Source organism: Ammodytes marinus (genome assembly GCF_949987685.1).
Source record: "Ammodytes marinus genome assembly, chromosome: 3".
Taxonomy (NCBI): domain Eukaryota; kingdom Metazoa; phylum Chordata; class Actinopteri; order Uranoscopiformes; family Ammodytidae; genus Ammodytes; species Ammodytes marinus.
Window position 1 is genome coordinate 35,045,025 of NC_137232.1, and position 20,000 is coordinate 35,065,024.

The following is a 20,000-nucleotide window of genomic DNA, read 5'->3' on the forward strand; positions in this document are numbered from 1 at the left end:
ATCTTTGGCCTGAACTGGGCTTGAGAAACAATCTTGTGTTTAATGTTCGGAATGACAACGGTCCTTGAATGCGTCCCGTATCAGTATCCTGCACGTGCAGCTGCCAAGCTAGAGTTCTTCGCTCGGTCTGAGGTGAGTGATTAACGTCCAACTCTTTCACCATAAAACACGAAGGCTGAGTTGTTTAAAATAATGTTTTATCAGTTATTGTCTTGATAACTATGGGGGTTACACATTGCAGGAAATACACCGTCTCAGCAGCATAACTTGTGTTGTTTTCATGCCAACGGCTTTACAGCCCCTGATAATTGTTAGCACTCGACGGACATTTAGCCGCTAATGTCAACTTTAGCTTTCTAAATTAACAAAGTCAGCCCCCGAACTAAAAAAGAAACGTCTTCTTGTTCACTCTCTAACACTAAGACACCAAAGTTAAGCTGGAAATTCAAAAATTAAAGCTGTCAGTATGTTTAGAGTAGCATACTACCAGTAAATCCTCATATCCCCCTAATAAAAATGTTGTTTGCTGTTTTTGGTATATGTTAGCATGACAGTGGGTTTTAAAGCTAATGCTATAATGCTAATACTCTGTTTGCGTACAGTAGGCCTTCACAGGGCATTTTTTATATAACTTCTAGCAGATAGTACTTTGTCGCGTGTGTGTGTGTGTGTGTGTGTGTGTGTGTGTGTGTGTGTGTGTGTGCGTGTGTGCGCGTGTGTGTGTGTGCGTGTGTGTGTGTGTCAGTTGGAGAGAGACAGAGCTGTTTAACGGGACAGAACTGAGGGTATTTTGCGCGCGTGTGTGTGTGTGTTGGAGAGAGGGAGAGAGACATGTTGCTAGCTGTTTAACGTGCATAGTAATGTAGAATAATGGGATTTAATGCTGTGTGTGTGTGTGTGTGTGTGTGTGTGTGTGTGTGTGTGTGTGTGTGTGTGTGTGTGTGTGTGTGTGTGTGTGTGTGTGTGTGTGTGTGTGTGTGTGTGTGCTGGTATTGACAACAGAGTAGCCTACATAATTGACTGGATAATTTTACTTTTATTCAGTCCCTTCTGTATAAAAAAAAACATTGATATCCAAAATAAACTTCTGATTAGTGAATAGTTTGCACACCTAATCTGCATTATAACCTAAGCTCCGTGTGTGTGTGTGCGTCACTTGGTCTAGCTGATAATTGCTGTGTCCAGAGAGAGAGAGACATGTTGCTAGCTGTTTGACGTGCATACTCATGTAGAATAATGTATTTTGTGTGTGTGTGAACTAGCTAGTTGTAGTGTGTGTGTCATGCTTTGTTGGTGAGTAATGTAGAATATGAGCTGGTATTGACAACAGAGTAGCCTACATAATTGACTGGATAATTTTACTTTTATTCAGTCCCTTCTGTATAAAAAAAACATTGATATCCAAAATAAACTTCTGATTAGTGAATAGTTCGCACACCTAATCTGCATTATAACCTAAGCTCCTTGTGTGTGTGTGTGTGTGTGTCTGTCTGTCTGTCTGTCTGTAAGATGACCCAGGATGCCTGACTGGAGTTGCACAACACTGTTTTGGATACCAATACAATAATTTCAGTAATTGGTTTGTTTAGGCCTATATACAGGGTATTTTTAAAATAACTTTGGCTAGCAGATAGTTATAGTGTTTGTGTCATGTTGCTAGCTGTACACACATACTCATAGAATGAGGAGTCAAGACATGTCTAACATCTTTTTTTTATCTCCTTTTAGAAAAGAACAAGGAGAATAATTGTGCTTAACTGGTGAGTAAAGGAGAATGTGTGCTGGTATTGACAACATAATACATCATTGACTGGATAATTTTACTTTTATTCAGTCCCTTCTGTATAATCACCAAACATTTACACATTGATGTACAAAAAACACATATCGTAAGTGAATAGTTTGCACCCCTAATTTGCATTATGCCCAGGGGGCAAAGTAGGTTTGTAGACATGGAATGTTGTAAAAGTTTTTTCACCAGAAAGTATATGTAGGGCATTCAAGGATCACAACCTGGGTGGACAACCTGGTAATAGCAAATCAGGGCCATGGTTTAAGGCGAGAGACTGCAGGTGAATGGGGTAACATATTTAATGTATAGATATCACAAAACTTTACCAGTGGATTACTGACATTAGAACAATTACTTTTTGTATTTTTGTTTTTTAAGAAATGTTTGAATAAATATGAAAATCTGGCAATACAGAACAGATTTTGGATACAGCCTTTTTTATTCTAAAAAACTGAATAATACTATACTAGGTCTTAAAATCTATTTTTGTGTTTTTAAGAACAGAATGTCTGACAAATCAGAGTAAGAATGATTATTGAAAGTTTAGTTAACTTCTTTAGAAGTTGGGAATACTGGAAAAAAAAATGTTGAGATAATGTCCTGACTCCCATTGTCTGTCTGTCCATCATAGGAGAGGCATCCCTTTCATTGTTACTGAGGCAAATAGCTTTTTGTGATATCCAACTAAACTTTCAATAATCATTCTTTGCACTATACCAAAGGTTATTGCAGAAGGATTTGCTCATATGTTGTTCATTGTCTTATTTATGAAACATTTTCTTCTTAAAAACATGATCAAAATGCATTGTTATGACCTGTATATAGTGTTTCTCTATTTATATATAAAAAAGGCTGTATCCAAAATCTGTTCTGTAATGACTTTGGACATATTGTAAAAACGAAATAATATAAATTTGACCTCTGGCTTTACCCAACATCCAGATAATGGATTTTTAAAGAGATGCAAATATACACATACAGTCCCCTCCAATAGTATTGGAACGGTGAGGCCAATTACTTTATTTTTGCTGTAGACTGGAAACATTTGGGTTTGACACCAAACGATGAATATGAGACTAGATCAACATTTCAGGTTTCATTTCCAGGTATTCACATCTGGATCCGATACACAACTTAGAAGATAGCATTTTTTGAAAAGGAACACCACATTTTTAGGCGAGCAGAAGTATAGGAACAGATAGACTTTAAATAAATTAAAGTGAATAAAACGTAATATGTTGTCGCAAATCCATTGCTTGCAATAACTGCATCAAGCCTGTGACCCAGTGACATCACCAAACTTTTACATTCTTCTTTTGTGATGCTTTTCCAGGCTTTCAATGCAGCCTCATTCAGTTGCTGTTTGTGTTAGGGGGTTACTCTCTTAAGTCTCCTCTTTGGCAGGTAAAATGCATGCTCTATAGGGTTTAAGTCTGGAGATTGACATGGCCAGTCTATAACCTTCCACTTCTTGCCCCTGATTAACTCCTTTGTTGTGTTTTGGATCATTATCTTGATGCATGATGGAGGATCTTCCAATCAGTTTGGTTGCATCTTTCCTTAAATTGGCAGACAAAATGTTTCTGTAGACTTAGGTTGCGTTCCGAATCGCATACTCTTTCTTTTTTCTATTCTACATACTACATCCGACGATAAAAAGAATCTAGTTAGGATGCAGTAGACATACTATTGGGACATACTTTTCTCTCTTATTTCATCATAACATTGCGCCTTGATCTTGCCTCTTGCTTTTATATCCGTCGCATCCCCGTTTGTTTTCATAACATGGACCTATAGGCTTCGTCGATGTTACGTCACTTCACGTGCGCACTGGATTGTGGGTCAGAATCGCCCAAATAGGATGCACTTTTCAACACTAACAATCTTGGCCGCATGAAGTAGACCATCCGGGTATTCTAACCATCCTAAATCTGGCCACAAGAATCGGGACATCCTAAATCTTTTTTCTACATACTATATAGTAGAAAGTATGCGATTCGGAACGCAACCATAGAGTTCATTTTGCTGTTGCCATCATGTGTTACATCATCAATGAAGATTAATGAGCCCATCCGAGAAGAAGCCATGCAAGCCCAAGCCATGACATTGCCTCCACCGTGTTTCACAGATGAGCTTGTATGTTTGGGATTATGAGCAGATTCTTTCTTTCTCTAAACTTTAGCCTTTCCATCACTTTGGTAAAGGTGCATCTTGACAACAACACAGTAACACATGATGGCAACAGCAAAATGAACTCAGAAGTATACAGGAACATTTTGTCTGCCAATTTAAAGAAAGATGCAACCAAACTGATTGGAAGATCCTTCATCATGCAGCAAGATAATGATCCAAAAAAAACTGCAAAAACAACAGAGGAGTTCATCAGGGGCAAAGAAATGTGAGGGGTGTACACACACACACACACACACACACACACTCACACACATATATATGTGGGGGTTTGTGGACGTATTACCTGCTGCTACTTCACACTCCATCCTCACACTGGGCCTCATTGCATCCAACGAGCGCATGCATATGGCTATTATAATTTATATACTACACATAATATACTCTGGCTTTACCCAACATCTAGATAATTGATTTTTAAAGAGATGCAAATATACACATAATGAGTTGGATATTGCAAATGTGCATATTTATTCGAACCTTTCTGAAAAAAATACAGAAAATAATTGTTCTGTCAGTAATCAACTGGCAACATTTCATGGTTTAAGATAAACCCTCTTGCTTTCCAGTACGTAGCTCACCAGATTGTAATCCTTGAGGGTCCTAGATATTATTTATAGAGAACAACCTTTTACAACAATCCATGTCTGTTTTCTGAAAAAAGGGTGTTTTGCCCCCTGGGTATTATTAACCTAAGCTCCTTCATGGACAAAATTAGGACTGTATCAACAAATCCATAAACATCAATTTATAAAAGTTTCATTATTGATTCATTGTGTCGCATGATAAGAGTGGAGATAGATAATACACAAACAAAGCATGATGTCTGCATCACTGCTTCAGTGTCCCACCACCTGTCCACTACTGCTACAGGGGCTGGCAGTGCAATGACAGCGCTGAGCCAGCCATGTGTATTAGCTTATTATTTAATTTAACACGCTAGTGTACTGATAGTAGGAAGTTACCAAGACGTCCCACCACAGTGAAAAGCAGGACCAATTTACACTTGATTTGTACCTGTTCTTCATGAACAGCTTTTTGATAAGAGTGTAATGAGTTAAGTCACTGGCAGCGGGCTGTGTGTTTGCAGATAATGTATGTGTGTCTCTCTCACATACGCTCCCTGCTGTCAAACAGAGAAACCGAGAGCGACGTGGATGATAGGCAGCCATATAGACCTACTAGGTATTCAGTCCAACACCTGTTGTTCAGCAGTTTATGTGGTGGCACCCACCCGCTCTATTCATTAACTAAATGCTGTTTAACAGTGGCGCAGCACCGTTCCTTAACATAGGGAAAAGACTGTTACTGCTCAATGAAATAAAGATAATTTGCTGACTAATTGTATTGTAAAAACAAAACAATATAGAATATTTGATCTATTATGGCCAGCCCTACATGCAATTAGGCAACTATTTCTGCAATTGCTAGGAAGAATGTATTTCAAATTAATAATTGTTTTCCACTCTCTGTTTTCCAGACGCCTGGTCTTGTACCCTGACTCTACCATCCCAACCCCCAACCCCTTTGACCGCTTCTTGTTGCAGATTCACAGTCTGGGCAAGCGGTCGCTTTCTGCTCTGTCTGTACTCTCTGCTAAATCTGTCTTCTCTCTCCCTGTGTCACGCTCTGACTGAGAAGTACTAGTCAGTATTCCCGGGGACATTCAGATCTACCTCCCCAAAGCTTGCTTGCTCTCTCTACCCTTGTATCAAAATCCAGATTTCTCTCTTCTTTTATTCACCTCTGACTGAGTCTGAGACTAGTCAGTTTGCAGAAAAAAACCTTTGAAGCAAATCTTTTTGACGCAAACCTTTTTTGAAGCAAAACTTTTTGACGCAAACCTTTCTCAAACCTTTTGAGAAAAAACCTTTCTCAAACGTTTTCAGAAAAAACCTTTGATAAGCAAACCTTTTGAGAACTTTGAACCTTTGAGAAATCAGAGACCATGCCAAAAAAAGGAAAGAAATCTCAAGCTTCAAAAGTACGCTGGCTGAAGTTAAGTGAGTTTCTATCCTCAAAACAAGCTGAACCTGTGGAACATTCTGATCCTTACAGCAACAGAGAGGTAAATGTTTCTGAGCCTTCTAATGCTAATGTGACATGTGAGTTAGCATCCCGCAGCCAGAACCATTATACATATCATGATGCCAACAACAGTCAGTGCTCCTGTAACTCTGCAACATTTTTAGCTTTCCTGCACGAGTTAAGTCACCTTAAAAGCGCAGACCTTGATCTTGTTTTAGATCGTGGCTATTCAATGTATGTGGAAACAGTGGAACAGTTGATAAAAGATGGAAGGATAGTTCATGGACATTTGAATAGAGATGAAATTCCTGAGGTTGTACGTGGCTACAGACTGCATCACATAATGACAAAATGTAACTCAATGTATGGAATGTTTACATCTACTCCTGCAGAAGGCGACTTCTTAAACCTTTCAGACGGACTTCAGTGCTTGACATCTGGAGTGAACTTCGCTCTGTTGGTAATGAGCCATGTCTTCATTGCTGTTTTCCGAGACCAGCAAGCAAGGTATGGATTTTTTGACCCACACACAAGACGACCTGATGGCCTTCCCATTGGCCCAGACAGTACTGGAACAGCTGTCATGTTCACTTTCAACCATTTAAGAGATCTGCAAACCAAACTTTGCACAATCTTTACCTTGTTAGGCACCAGCCCAGAGGCTCCTTATGAACTAATCCCTGTGCTTTTTCAGAGTGTAGATGAAGCCTCTGTGAATGAAAATGTTGTTCACGTAAACTCTAATGCAGACACTGCTGTTTTACACACGAGGGGGCATATCGATAACACTACGGTCAGTGTTACACAGCCTGACATTGAAATGTCTTTGCCGTCAAGCTCAGTTACAGAGTCTACACCCTGTGCTGACATGCAATCAGATGTGGTTGTTCAAAGTGTAGAGGAAATCTCTGTAGAAGAAAATGTGGCTCATGTCGATGCAAATGCAGAAGTTTCACACATGAGGGAGCAGAACGTTCACACTATTTCCAGTGTAACACAGCCTGAAACTGAGATGTTGTTGCCATCATGCTCAGATACAGCCTATACCCCCTATGCAGACGTTACATCAGATTCAAGTGAATTAATACATGTGTGTAGCAATGCAGGTTCAGAATGTTATACATTAGATAATCCAGAAAAGGACCACAGAGCTATACCAAATCTATCTAAACTTCCCAAACATGCAAGGATAAAGTATAAAAGAAGAATGATGGCTGCAGAGAAGGCAAAGGCAAAACATGACAAAAACACTGAAACTCCCCTCCAAAAGAAAAAGAGGAAAGAGAGGGAAAGGTACGCTAAAGAAGTGAGCAAATCCCATGACAATTCTTACAGAAAAAGAAAGAAGTCCTACACAACTTCTCGCTATCAACACGACTCCGACTTCCGGCAGAGGCAGAAGCATAACTTAACAAATCGTTACAGGCAAGACGAAAGATTTAAGGACAAGCGAAGGTCGTATATAACCAATCGTTACAGGCAAAGCGAAAGCTTTAAGCAGAAGCAGAGGTCGTATATAACCAACCGTTACAGGCAAAGCGAAAGCTTTAAGCAGAAGCAAAGGTCGTATATAACCAACCGTTACAGGCAAAGCGAAAGCTTTAAGGACAAGCAAAGGTCGTATATAACCAACCGTTACAGGCAAAGTGAAAGCTTCAAGCAGAAGCAGAGGTCATACACATGCACCCGCTATCGCTTAGATGCTCGTTTCAGACAAACTAAAAAGTCTAATGTAACCACTCGTTATGCAAAGGACCCTGCATTTAGAGCCAGACAGAAAGAAACAATGAGACAACGCATGAGAAACAAATACCAAAGCAATCGTGCATTTGGAATGACTCATCGCATGAACTGTGCGATGAGAATAAGACAAAAATACAGACGCATGCAAAGAAGGCAAAACCAAAGGGATGACAGTCCTATTAGAGATTCTATGGATGACAGTCTCATTAGAGATGCGATGGAAGACATGCAGATGCGAGATGCTATAGAAGTTTTTCGATCCAATATCAAAAAGGCCCCAATACATGGCTGCACGTGCTGCCATCGATCTTTGTTTCCAAATCAAGTGAAATGTTGCAATAGATCAAAGTACAATACAAATCCACTTGTTGCTCAAACCTGCCTGACAGGGAAGTTTGTTCATGTCTGTACTGATGAGTGTCAAAATGCTCAACAATGCACAGTACCAGCTGAAAGAAAAAAAGAGTGGATCTGTCACACTTGCCATGAGCACCTTAAAACTGGAAGTATGCCACCACTTGCCATAGCTAACAATCTAGAACTAGCAGATATTCCCACTGAACTCTGTGATTTAAACATTTTGGAGAGGCATCTCATTTCCAAATGCATAACATTCGCCAAAATTATCCCACTCCCGAAGGGAGGTCAGCGCCAGATTTGTGGAAACTTGGTCTGCGTCCCATCAGAAGTACAAGAAACGGTAAATGCCTTACCGAGACTAAGAAGTGAGTCTCAGGTCATGAGAGTTAAACTTAAGAGGAAATTGTGCTATACCGGCCATCAACTTTACCAAAGTGTAACATGGACTAAACTAGTGAGGGCTTTGCTTAAACTAAAAGAGGTCCATCCGCAGTACACTGACATAACAATCCGAGATGAGGAAGAGCTTTGTGACCCATTAATTGATGAGGAAGCAAATGACTCGGATGAGGAAAACATGGATGATACGGACTATAATGTTGAAGATATGATGGAAATTGACAGCTTTGAGAACGATGCACTCTTTGAGGCAGAAATGGATTCTGAGAACGATGAACAGGATACAAATAGTCAGTTGTCTGATGGTCAGCAACCACAGCAGCAGTCTGAAAATATTGAACAGGAGAGTGATGAACCTAATGGCGCCGTTGCTCTCGAGTCATGTCTACAACCAACTGATTTGACAGATGAAATATTAAGTTTTAGTGAGGGAATCTACTCGGTTGCACCCGCTGAGGGAAACAAACCAGTAAGCTTTTTCAAAACTCCTAACCTAGAGGCAATGGCTTTTCCCGTTCAGTTTCCCACTGGTAAAAACACTCTAGACGAAAACCGTCGCAAAACAATAACACCCTGCAGTTATTTCAAAACTAGACTTTGCTGTGCAGACAACCGTTTTGCTAGGGATACAAACTATCTCTTTTTCGCTCAGTTTGTAAGCGAAATACATCAGGCCACTTCCAGCATGTCAATACAGCTGCGTAAAGCAAAACCTTTTACACGAGATGGTCGCAAAATAACCAATGCAATGTTGCAGAACAAGCATGAGGTTGAAAAACTTGTGCGTAACAAAGATGCAATCCGATTCATGACACCACTCAGAGGCTCCCCCGCGTTTTGGGAGAAGACGACCAAAGATTTATTCTCGATGATTCGTCAGATGGGGACGCCAACATTCTTTCTTACATTTTCTGCTGCTGAAATGCGCTGGAAAGAGGTTATTACAGCCATTAAAGCTCAACAAGGCGAACAAGTGAATTTTGATGCACTCGATTGGCAGGCGAAAGCGTCCATCTTAAGATCAAACCCGGTGACCTCTATGCGACTTTTTGACAAACGTGTTGAGGCTCTGTTCAGAGATTTGATACTGTCACCCGCTCAACCCATCGGTAAAGTGGTGGACTGGTTTTTGAGATTGGAATTTCAGCACCGTGGAAGCCCACACATACACTGTCTCGTATGGGTAGAAGGAGCTCCTGTGTTTGAAGAAGACTCTGATCAGACGGTTTGTGATTTCGTTTCCAAATACATCACAGCTCAGTTGCCTGATCCAAACACACAACCTGAACTGCACAAAAAAGTTACAGAAGTTCAGATGCACAGCAAAACACATTCAAAGACATGTGTTAAATATTCCAATGCCAACTGCCGTTTTGGATTTCCTAAAATCCCAGCCCCAGAAACCATGATAATACGATCTAAAGTATTGGAAGATGAAGATGAGAGAGAGTTGGTGGCAATAAGAAAGCTCAACGCACTAAAGCGGTTAAACGATGTAGCTGAGAGCGCATCTCTGACTTTAGAACAGATGTTGGCGTCATGTGACCTCACGGTTGAGGAATACATAGAATGCCTGTGTATTAAAGCCAAAGCAAGTGAGGTGGTTCTAAAGCGTGATCCAAAAGACTCGTGGGTAAATGGATACAATCCTGCCCTCCTTGAAGCCTGGGATGCTAATTTAGATATACAGTTCATTCTCAACCCTTACTCGTGTATCATGTACATCTGCAGCTACATCAGCAAAGCTGAACACGGTTTAAGTGAATACCTCAAATCAATGATTCAAAATTCAAGTCATGAAAATGTAAATGAGAGCGATGAGATGAAACTGGTAATGCAGGCGTACTCTAAGAAAAGAGAGGTCAGTGCTCAAGAGTGTGTGGCCCGTGCATGTGGTCTACGCATGAAACAGTGTTCACGCCAGGTCATATTTGTACAGACTGATGACAACGCGCTAAAAATGAGTTACCCCATGTCCTTCCTAGAGAACAGAACGCCAGACTCTGTTAATTTGTGGATGAACGGATTACCTGACAAGTACCAATGCAGACCAGAAACTCCAGACTTTGAGGCAATGTGCTTGGCCGATTTTGCTTCCACTTGTAGAATTGTCTATGGCAAACAGGCAAAAGGTCCCAACGTAGTGCCCCTACTGAATGAGATGGGATTTGTTCAGAGAAGAACAAACGGTAAACCCGCTGTTATTAAATATCGTTGTTTCTCACAGGAGAAGAATCCTGAGGAATTTCACGGCACATTACTAAAGCTTTACGTCCCGTATCGCGCACAGACGGAGCTAAAATCCATACACTACCCCACCAACCAGTCCTTCCACGAACGTGCTGGCATTTGGATACGAGGTACAGAGCGCCCTGAGATGGTGTCTTGTGTCGTGAAACGAAACCGAGAAAAATATGAAAAACACAGGGAAGACATTGATAGTGCCATCGCAGAGTTTGAACAGAATGGTGTTATAATAAACGAATGGTGTAATCTGGCTCCCGAATGTGAACTACAAAGGTTAGAATGCATTGAGGAACTTGAAGCAAGACCAGCTGATGAGGATAACGTGCAAGAGAACGTGCCGGACTATAATCTGAGGACAGAAAACAGACCAGAAGTTGCCATCATGAGAGAAGCCCCTGAGATAGATCCCGCAATGTTGCGGCAAATGTATCAAAATTTAAACCAAAAGCAAGCGTCCGTTTTCTACGCCATCAGAGACTGGAGCATAAAACGCGTCTGTGGTTTAAATGTGGAACCGTTCTTCTATTTCATTAACGGTGGTGCTGGAACAGGCAAGTCTCATCTTATCAAATGCATCCACGCAGAAGCATCCAAAATATTGTCTAGGCTTCCACGTAATGCAGAGGAATCGGACATGTCAAAACCTACCGTCCTGTTAACCGCGTTTACTGGCACCGCCGCTTTCAACATTTCAGGCACAACATTGCATTGTCTCCTAAAGCTGCCGAGAAGTTTAAAGCCTCCGTTCAATGGTCTTGGTAATAAACTAGATGAAGTCAGGGCAGAGCTTTCAAATGCAGAGATACTCATAATTGATGAAATCAGTATGGTTTCAAAGTCTCTCTTTGCCTATGTCGATGCCAGATTGAAACAAATCAAAGGAAATCACAGACCTTTCGGTGGGATGTGTGTCCTCGCCGTGGGTGATTTCAATCAGCTCCCTCCTGTTCGACAGTCTAAACCGTTGTGCGTCTATGATCCAACTCAGATCGACCTCTGGCGCGACCAATTTCAGATTATCACGTTGACTGAGATTATGCGTCAGAAAGACGACGTCCCATTTGCTGAGATGCTGAACCGCATCCGCGTTAAAGAGAAGGAAGAGGCATTATCCAACCAAGACAAAGCTTTGCTTTCACAGGCTGTCGCTGATCCGGCACACTGTCCAAAAGACATACTCCACGTCTTCGCTACAAATAAACAGGTTGATGCACATAATTCGACATCACTAGAGCGGTTTCACTCTGACATCATAAAGATAGATGCAGACGACTATCGAAAAGATCCCAGAACTGGTAGAATGGCGAGAGAAGCTACACCTTTTAAAGGGGACAATAAAGAGTTACCTGACTCAATTAAAGTTGCTTTAGGCGCTCGTGTCATGCTTACAAGAAATATCAACGTGCAGTCTGGTCTCTGCAATGGAACATTTGCATGTATTGCGAAAATAGTGACCAGTGATGGCGGTAGTGCTTCACACGTCAACAAACTTGGACTAGAACTAGATGTGGCAAGAAATCCCAGCAATATCAGTGCAGCTGATAATATTGTGTACATTGATAGAGATGAAGAAAAACTGAAGCAAAAGGGAGTGGTCCGCAGGCAGTTTCCTTTAAAACTTGCGTTTGCTTGTACAATACACAAGGTTCAAGGCATGACAAGGTCCTCCGCCGCAGTCTCACTAAAAAGCATCTTTGAGCCAGGCATGGCCTATGTTGCTCTCAGCAGAGTTACTTCCCTCAGTGGACTTCATATTCTAGATTTTGATGAGACAAAAATATATGCTAATCCACAAGTCAAAATAGGTCTTGCAGCCATGGCAGAAGCTTCATTTGAACATTTAATGCCTCTACTGAATGTCACAGCGACATTAAACAGGCCAGATATTCTCACCGTCATCCACCACAACACAGAAGGACTTCCGTCTCACATCGCTGATATCAAGAGTCACCATGAACTTCACCTTGCTGATGTCCTGTGTCTAACAGAAACTCACTTACAAGGATCATTTGTCGCTCAAAGTCTCCATTTACAAGGGTACAAGATGTTCAATCGCAACCGAAATGTCTCGTACACAAACTTTCCTGACATGGTTCGCAAAAATGGTGGCGGAGTCGCTATCTATGTAAAAGACCATATACAAGTCCGTGAAAAGCAGTACGTACACAATGCTACTGACATTGAGTTTACAGTTGTCAAGCTTGAAGCCCCATTCAATGCGCTGATCGCTGCTGTTTACAAGCCTCCAAGCTACAGCATACACTCATTCCTTTCCAACTTGCAAAGCCTCTTGGATTCGCTAGAAATTATGGATCATCATCCAATCATAGTCTGCGGAGATTTTAATGAAAATCTGTTGTCCGGAGCAAGCAAGCCGATCCTTGAACTGTTTCAGTCAAAAGGTTACGAGCAACTTATCACAGCCGCTACCACCGACAAAAATACACTCTTGGACCACATTTACATCTCTCGACCACAGTGCTGTCTGCATTCTGGCTTGCTCCAAACTTACTACAGTTACCACAATCCTGTGTACTGTACGATTACCTCAGAAATATTGGAAATGTAAATTGAGAGTATATAACCTGGGTAACCATTGCTAAGTTTAACAAAACTAAGTATTGTGTAATGCATTGATGATTGTAAATCGACTTATTACTTAACATAACATATTACTTGAACAAAACTTAATCCAGAAAAATACTAAATAAAAAAAAAACTAATACATTTGTGGGTGGGATTGTCCTTGTCAGCCAAGCTGTAAAATCTGCTTCGGCTGTTCCAGCCTTTTACAGGCTGGGAGGGAGGGTGGGATGGAGGGACAATCTCACTCAAGATAAATATCAACATGCTTCATTCTAGAAACTTCATTCAAACTTTAAGATCTTCAACAACTTCACCACGTCTGCTTTTATTCAACATTTTCAAAATAAATCCTAACTTCAAAATTCGTCAACATTTCATTAAAAATGATGCAACATTTAAAATCGCTTCTTCTCACTCATACTTCTTCCCCTAAACTTCATTCAACCAATATCCAACCAGCGTCATTTGCAACCGATGACTAAATATTCAATTATATTGTGGGTGGCAAAGCTTAAATAATCCAACTACTACGTATTGAAAAATGGTCGACCCTTTTAAATTGTGAATAAACAATTCTCCCAATATATATATATATATATACATATATATTTATACATATAAAATATAATGGCAGTCCTGAGAAGTGGACAGGAAACTACAAGTAAGTGCTGGTAACTAAGGCATAACTTTGATCATTATCAGTAATTGCGGGAAGTTGTAATGATTCATTATTGCTCCTGCTGCACTCTACATTACTGCTATTTAATACATTTCTTTTTTGTCTGTATATTTGTCTACATAAGTGCCCCACAGTTGTCACTCGGGAGGCCCCTCAGCTCAGAAGTTACACCAGAGTTCTAGAAACACCAACATTGGGCTTCACAGCAGACCTGACAGACATCTACTCAAGGCAGAGAGACCAACCACAGATGTCTGCAAAGCCCTTCATAGTTCTCTGGAACAGTGCCATGTATGTGACTACATATTTTTTTATATTAGTGTTGTATTAAAATCCTCTGCATGTCTATGCTGATTTGGTTGTTGTCACTGTCCGCAGTATTCATTGTAAGTAACATAGAATGCACATTTGGGTTTGGTTTCAGGCTGAGAGGCGGTTGTGATGGATCTGCATCGAGGAAACATGGTGAGACTGGGGCAACAGGAAAATCTAGTGGCAATCAACCCGAGTGGTCATCTTGACCTGGAACAAAGCATTTTGTAAGTAAACTTTCTTTATCTAATGTACCTGTACCTCAAACCATCAGTGACACTCACAATGTGAAAAACATGAAATGATCAATTGCTTCTGATTTTTTCTCACTTGATCTGTGCCAGGCTGAGTCGTCAGCACCATGGAGAGGTCAACTCAAGGCAGTAAAAGACACTTCAACTCTCTGCTTCAAAAACGTAAGTAGATTATATTTAATGCTTTTTTACGCAAACATTTGAACTTGTGTGTTCTACAAGTGATTTAATTAATGTTTTATTATAACATTTACCCCTCATCTTTACAGCAAACTACTCTGAGAGTCTTCTGCAGCAGTATCCTGGAGTCCTCAACTCAACAAAAAAAAGATGCTTCCTGTTAGCTGTCCATCCAGATGGCCACATGACCAACCATCCCATAGGAGAGAATCATATGGACTGAGGAAAAGCAGATAAGGGGCAGGCAGTGCGGCTCCACAACTCTTTACTGAGCATGTAAGAAGATACTTATAAGATTTGACCTTGCTTCTTATGTAAGTGATTAAATGCATATTTGGTTATTTGGTCTTATTGTAAAACATTTTTCTGTTGTTGATCTTCTCTACAGCAATTTCCTTTGGGAGTCCATCTGCTCAACAGAAACAGTCGCTGCCCTTCATCATCTGGCCACTGGAAGAATGACTTGAAGAAGAGACAGTTTCCTTTCCGCTAACCACCGTACAAAGATACACATTGTGTCATCCACATTAGCTACACTGTGCACAAGACTTTCAGACAATCACAGATTCAAACATTAACTAGTCTGTCACACGCAGTCGTCCTGGTAGGGGATCTCTCAAAGACTTGGCCTACCTAAAGGTTTCTTCAATTTTTTTTTTTTCCCTGATAAAGGTTTTTAAGAAGTTTTTCCTGACATGCTTTGAGGGTGTAAGGCTGTAAATATTATATCGGCAGACTTTTATATTTTCCTTTTTCTATGGGGTTAACATTTTTCATGTAACAATAACATTTTAATAAATGGTGAATTAACAGAAATATTCCAACAGACTTTATCTGATTTACTTTGAAGGTGGGCATTATTCAATGTCTCAATGCATTTGTATATGTTTGCATATATGCATAGAGGGTAGCCTACAATGTAACATATATTGGAACGAACATTTTTTACACCTGTTGATTTGATTACACCACTCTATCTTAAGAGGTCAATAAGATTATCATCAATATCCTTTCTGAAATGTTCTGTGTACAGGTTTATCATAAAATAACTGGGACATGAAGGTAAAGTGATAGCAAAAAAGGTCTGAAAAAATACAAGGTTCTTTTAGTTATCAAATTTAAATATTGCGGTTTAAAATAATGATGTAGTGAAATTTTATTTTATGGTGAGAAATAAACACTGAACAAACTAGTGTCTCACTATGTTTCTTCCCGTTTCCGTCTGACGAGGGCAAGTCTTTCAGACTCACGGTTTGCGAGATAGAAGTAGCAGTTTGGAATATATAGCACCATAGGAATATATAGGTTTCTTTATAAATTAGACCTGGTCTCTGTTTTTAGCACAGGATTGGTGGTATAGTGGTTAAAGCCTTGGTCTTGTAATCAGAAAATCACAGGATTGAATCCAGCTTGTGGAATAACATTTTCTACTTATATCATTGTGTGAAGTGGAACATGTCTCATGCTAAGTGTAGATGACACATGAGGTAGAGCTGTTTACCCCGAACAATTTTATTTATTGTTTACCCTGAACTAAAAGTTGGCGGTTCAAGCCCCGGTTACAGCTACATTTTAGACTTACACGGATTTTCTTTTAACTTTGCACAGATGTTTATTATGACTCAATTATGACCTCAGAGTAGTTTAGAGGTCAAATTTCAAGGTCATAATTCATTCATTTTTCATTCATTTTTCATACATTGTATCATTCAATCATTCTGTTGATTCAGATATATTCATCCTTCGTTCTTCATCAACATTCAGCAGTGAAGGGTCAAATTCAGCATCAGCTTCAGCATCAGCGTCAGCATTCACACCGCAATTTCTTCAAGGAATTGCAATTCTAGTTATTATTATTATTCCGTACGTTCTTTGGCCTTCAATAACTTCAACATACTTCAACCTTCATACAACTTCCACATATCAATATTTTCAGCTCTTCAAGGGCTTCTTGGGACCATTTCAACATTTTCAAAAAAATTCATAATTTCATATTTATTCAATGTTTTATGAAAAATATTCAGATCCCAGCCACTCATTCATACTTATTCCCACAAACTTCATATACACCTTCAATTGTTCAGCTATTTCAGGACATTAATCTGTATGATTCAGAATTTTTTGCTACACTGCAAAATTTCAAATAAATTCAACTTTTATGAATTTTAATATTTCATGCAAAATTATGATGGTCCCTACTCATTCATACTTCATCGTAGAAACTCGATTTCAAGTTCTTCCTGTTCGTCTTGCACAGGAGCATACTTTCATAATTCACAATTTTTTCATAAAATGTATAACTTCAGAGATATTAAAGGTTTATTAAACATAAAAGTCTCTCCATGCAAATGAATAGGGAAGGATCCAAACTCGAAGAGTTTGGACATGACGCCAAACCTATCTGCTCATTCATACGTCATCCTAGAAACATAATTCTAACATATAAATATTCAGCTGACTTCCCTCTTTCATAGCTCATGAACAATTTTTTCAACAAATGTATAGTTTTCTCATGAGACAGCCTTGTTTGAAGGCACGCATTATCAAAATCAAACAGTGAGTGGATTGAGCAAGATCCCTAGAAAAGAGGCCACATGTACTCCATTTTCAACTTGCTGGCCTAGCCAAATTGTTTACACTACAGACCCAAATGTCACACTGAATATTAATTGGAATCTTCCTGTTCTCACGGTGTCATTATTTTTTCTGTCAGACAAACGGTTTGCGAGATAGGGGGAGCAGTTTGGGCTTATGCGTTCATTTAGAACCTCTGTCAGTGTCATCCTTTGGGGAGACAAGTGTCTGCACGTGTGTAGATTAGCAGCTGTTTACAATTGACACTGATTAGCTCTCTGTAACCATGGTAACACCATTGGCACGTGCACCTGTCTATGACTCAACGATGACATCATTGGCTAATGTAGGTCAAACTCCATAGAGAGCACAGAGAGAGAGACACACACACACACACAGAGACACACACGCAAACACACACACACACACAGAGACACACACACACACATAGACACCCACACCCACACACACACACACACACACACACACACACACACACACACACACACACACACAGAGACACACACAAACACACACAGAGACACACACACACACACACAGAGACACACACACACACACACAGACACCCACACACATACAGACACACACACACACAGACACACACACAGAGACACACACAAACACACACAGAGACACACACACACACACACATAGACACCCACACCCACACCCACACACACACACACACACACACACACACACACACACACACACACACACACACACACACACACACAGAGACACACACAAACACACACAGAGACACACACACACACACAGAGACACACACACACACACACACACACACACACACACACACACAGAGACACACACAAACACACACAGAGACACACACACACACACAGAGACACACACACACACACACACAGACACCCACACACACACAGACACACACACACACACAGACACACACACAGAGACACACACAAACACACACAGAGACACACACAAACACACACAGAGACACACACACACACACACACACACACACACAGAGACACACACACACACATAGACACACACACACACACACACACACACACACACACACACACAGACACACACACACACACACACACACAGACACACACACACACAGACACACAGACACACAGACACACACACACACACACACACACACACACACACACACACACACACACACACACACACACACACACACACACACACACACACACACACACACACACACACACACACACACACACAAAATTCAAGTTGCCTTTACTCAGTCAGTTTTCATCCGATAAACTTCATACCACATTCTACATGTTCAGCTCCTTCAGGACATTACATGGTAGTATTCTGATTGAGCTGAACACAGGGTTGGGGGTTCAATTCCCCATTCCAACACCAAATTTTAGACTTCACCGGATTTTCTTAAAATTTTGCACAGATGTTGATTATGACTCAGAGATGACATCACAAGAGTTTAGAGGTCAAAGGTCAAATTTCAAGGTCACTGTGACGTTGCCTTTTGTGACTGCATTCTCATGAACGCTTCCACGGTTTTTCTTCAAATTTTTCACAAATGTTGATTCTGACTCAAAGATGAACTGATTAAATTTTGGAGGTCATACTTCAAGGTCATAATTCATTCCTCAATTCAGCTAGAAAGTCCATTCAAACTTCCAAATATTCCACATTTTTCAAACATTCTATTATTCAACCATTCTGTTGATTCAGATATATTCATCCTTCGTTCTTCATCAACATTCAGCAGTGAAGCGTCAGCTTCTTCAACATTAGCGTCAGCATTCACACCGCAATTTCTTCAAGGAATTGCAATTCTAGTTCTTATTGGTGTGAATGCTGAAAGCATTCACAGCTTTAATATTCTGCGTATTTATTGGTGTGAATGCTGAAAGCATTCACAGCTTTAATATTCTGCGTATTTATTCTTATTATTATTCCGTACGTTCTTTGGCCTTCAATAACTTCAACATACTTCAACCTTCATACAACTTCCACATACCAATATTTTCAGCTCTTCAAGGGCTTCTTGGGACCATTTCAACATTTTCAAAAAAATTCATAATTTCATATTTATTCAACGTTTTATGAAAAATATTCAGATCCCAGCCACTCATTCATACTTATTCCCACAAACTTCATATACACCTTCAATTGTTCAGCTATTTCAGGACATTAATCTGTATGATTCAGAATTTTTTGCTACACTGCAAAATTTCAAATAAATTCAACTTTTATGAATTTTAATATTTCATGCAAAATTATGATGGTCCCTACTCATTCATACTTCATCGTAGAAACTCGATTTCAAGTTCTTCCTGTTCGTCTTGCACAGGAGCATACTTTCATAATTCACAATTTTTTCATAAAATGTATAACTTCAGAGATATTAAAGGTTTATTAAACATAAAAGTCTCTCCATGCAAATGAATAGGGAAGGATCCAAACTCGAAGAGTTTGGACATGACGCCAAACCTATCTGCTCATTCATACGTCATCCTAGAAACATAATTCTAACATATAAATATTCAGCTGACTTCCCTCTTTCATAGCTCATGAACAATTTTTTCAACAAATGTATAGTTTTCTCATGAGACAGCCTTGTTTGAAGGCACGCATT

At 40.0% G+C, this 20,000-nt stretch overlaps 1 protein-coding gene across 2 annotated transcripts; it reads left to right on the top strand.

The window, feature by feature from the left end:
• The first annotated feature begins 1,726 nt into the window (after positions 1-1,726).
• On the top strand, positions 1,727-15,895 carry LOC307271529 (uncharacterized protein). Of its 2 annotated transcripts, XR_013845602.1 has the most exons (8): positions 1,727-1,760; positions 5,463-6,050; positions 6,403-6,517; positions 14,149-14,315; positions 14,449-14,563; positions 14,681-14,752; positions 14,860-15,046; positions 15,159-15,895. XR_013845602.1 is itself a non-coding variant. In XM_080054023.1 (5 exons), exon 1 carries the CDS (start codon positions 6,594-6,596, stop codon positions 13,326-13,328), a length of 6,735 nt encoding a protein of 2,244 aa, XP_079910149.1. In that variant the 5' UTR covers positions 6,544-6,593; the 3' UTR covers positions 13,329-14,315; positions 14,449-14,563; positions 14,681-14,752; positions 14,860-15,046; positions 15,159-15,895. The 2 variants fall into 2 exon arrangements, 1 of the variants encoding a protein (XP_079910149.1); XM_080054023.1 differs by lacking the exons at positions 1,727-1,760; positions 5,463-6,050; positions 6,403-6,517 and having other exon boundaries at positions 6,544-14,315.
• The last annotated feature ends 4,105 nt before the right edge of the window (positions 15,896-20,000 follow it).

Coding starts and splice junctions, on each gene's coding strand:
- LOC307271529 (XM_080054023.1), top strand. CDS start 6,594: ATGTTCACTTTCAACCATTTAAGAGATCTGCAAACCAAACTTTGCACA.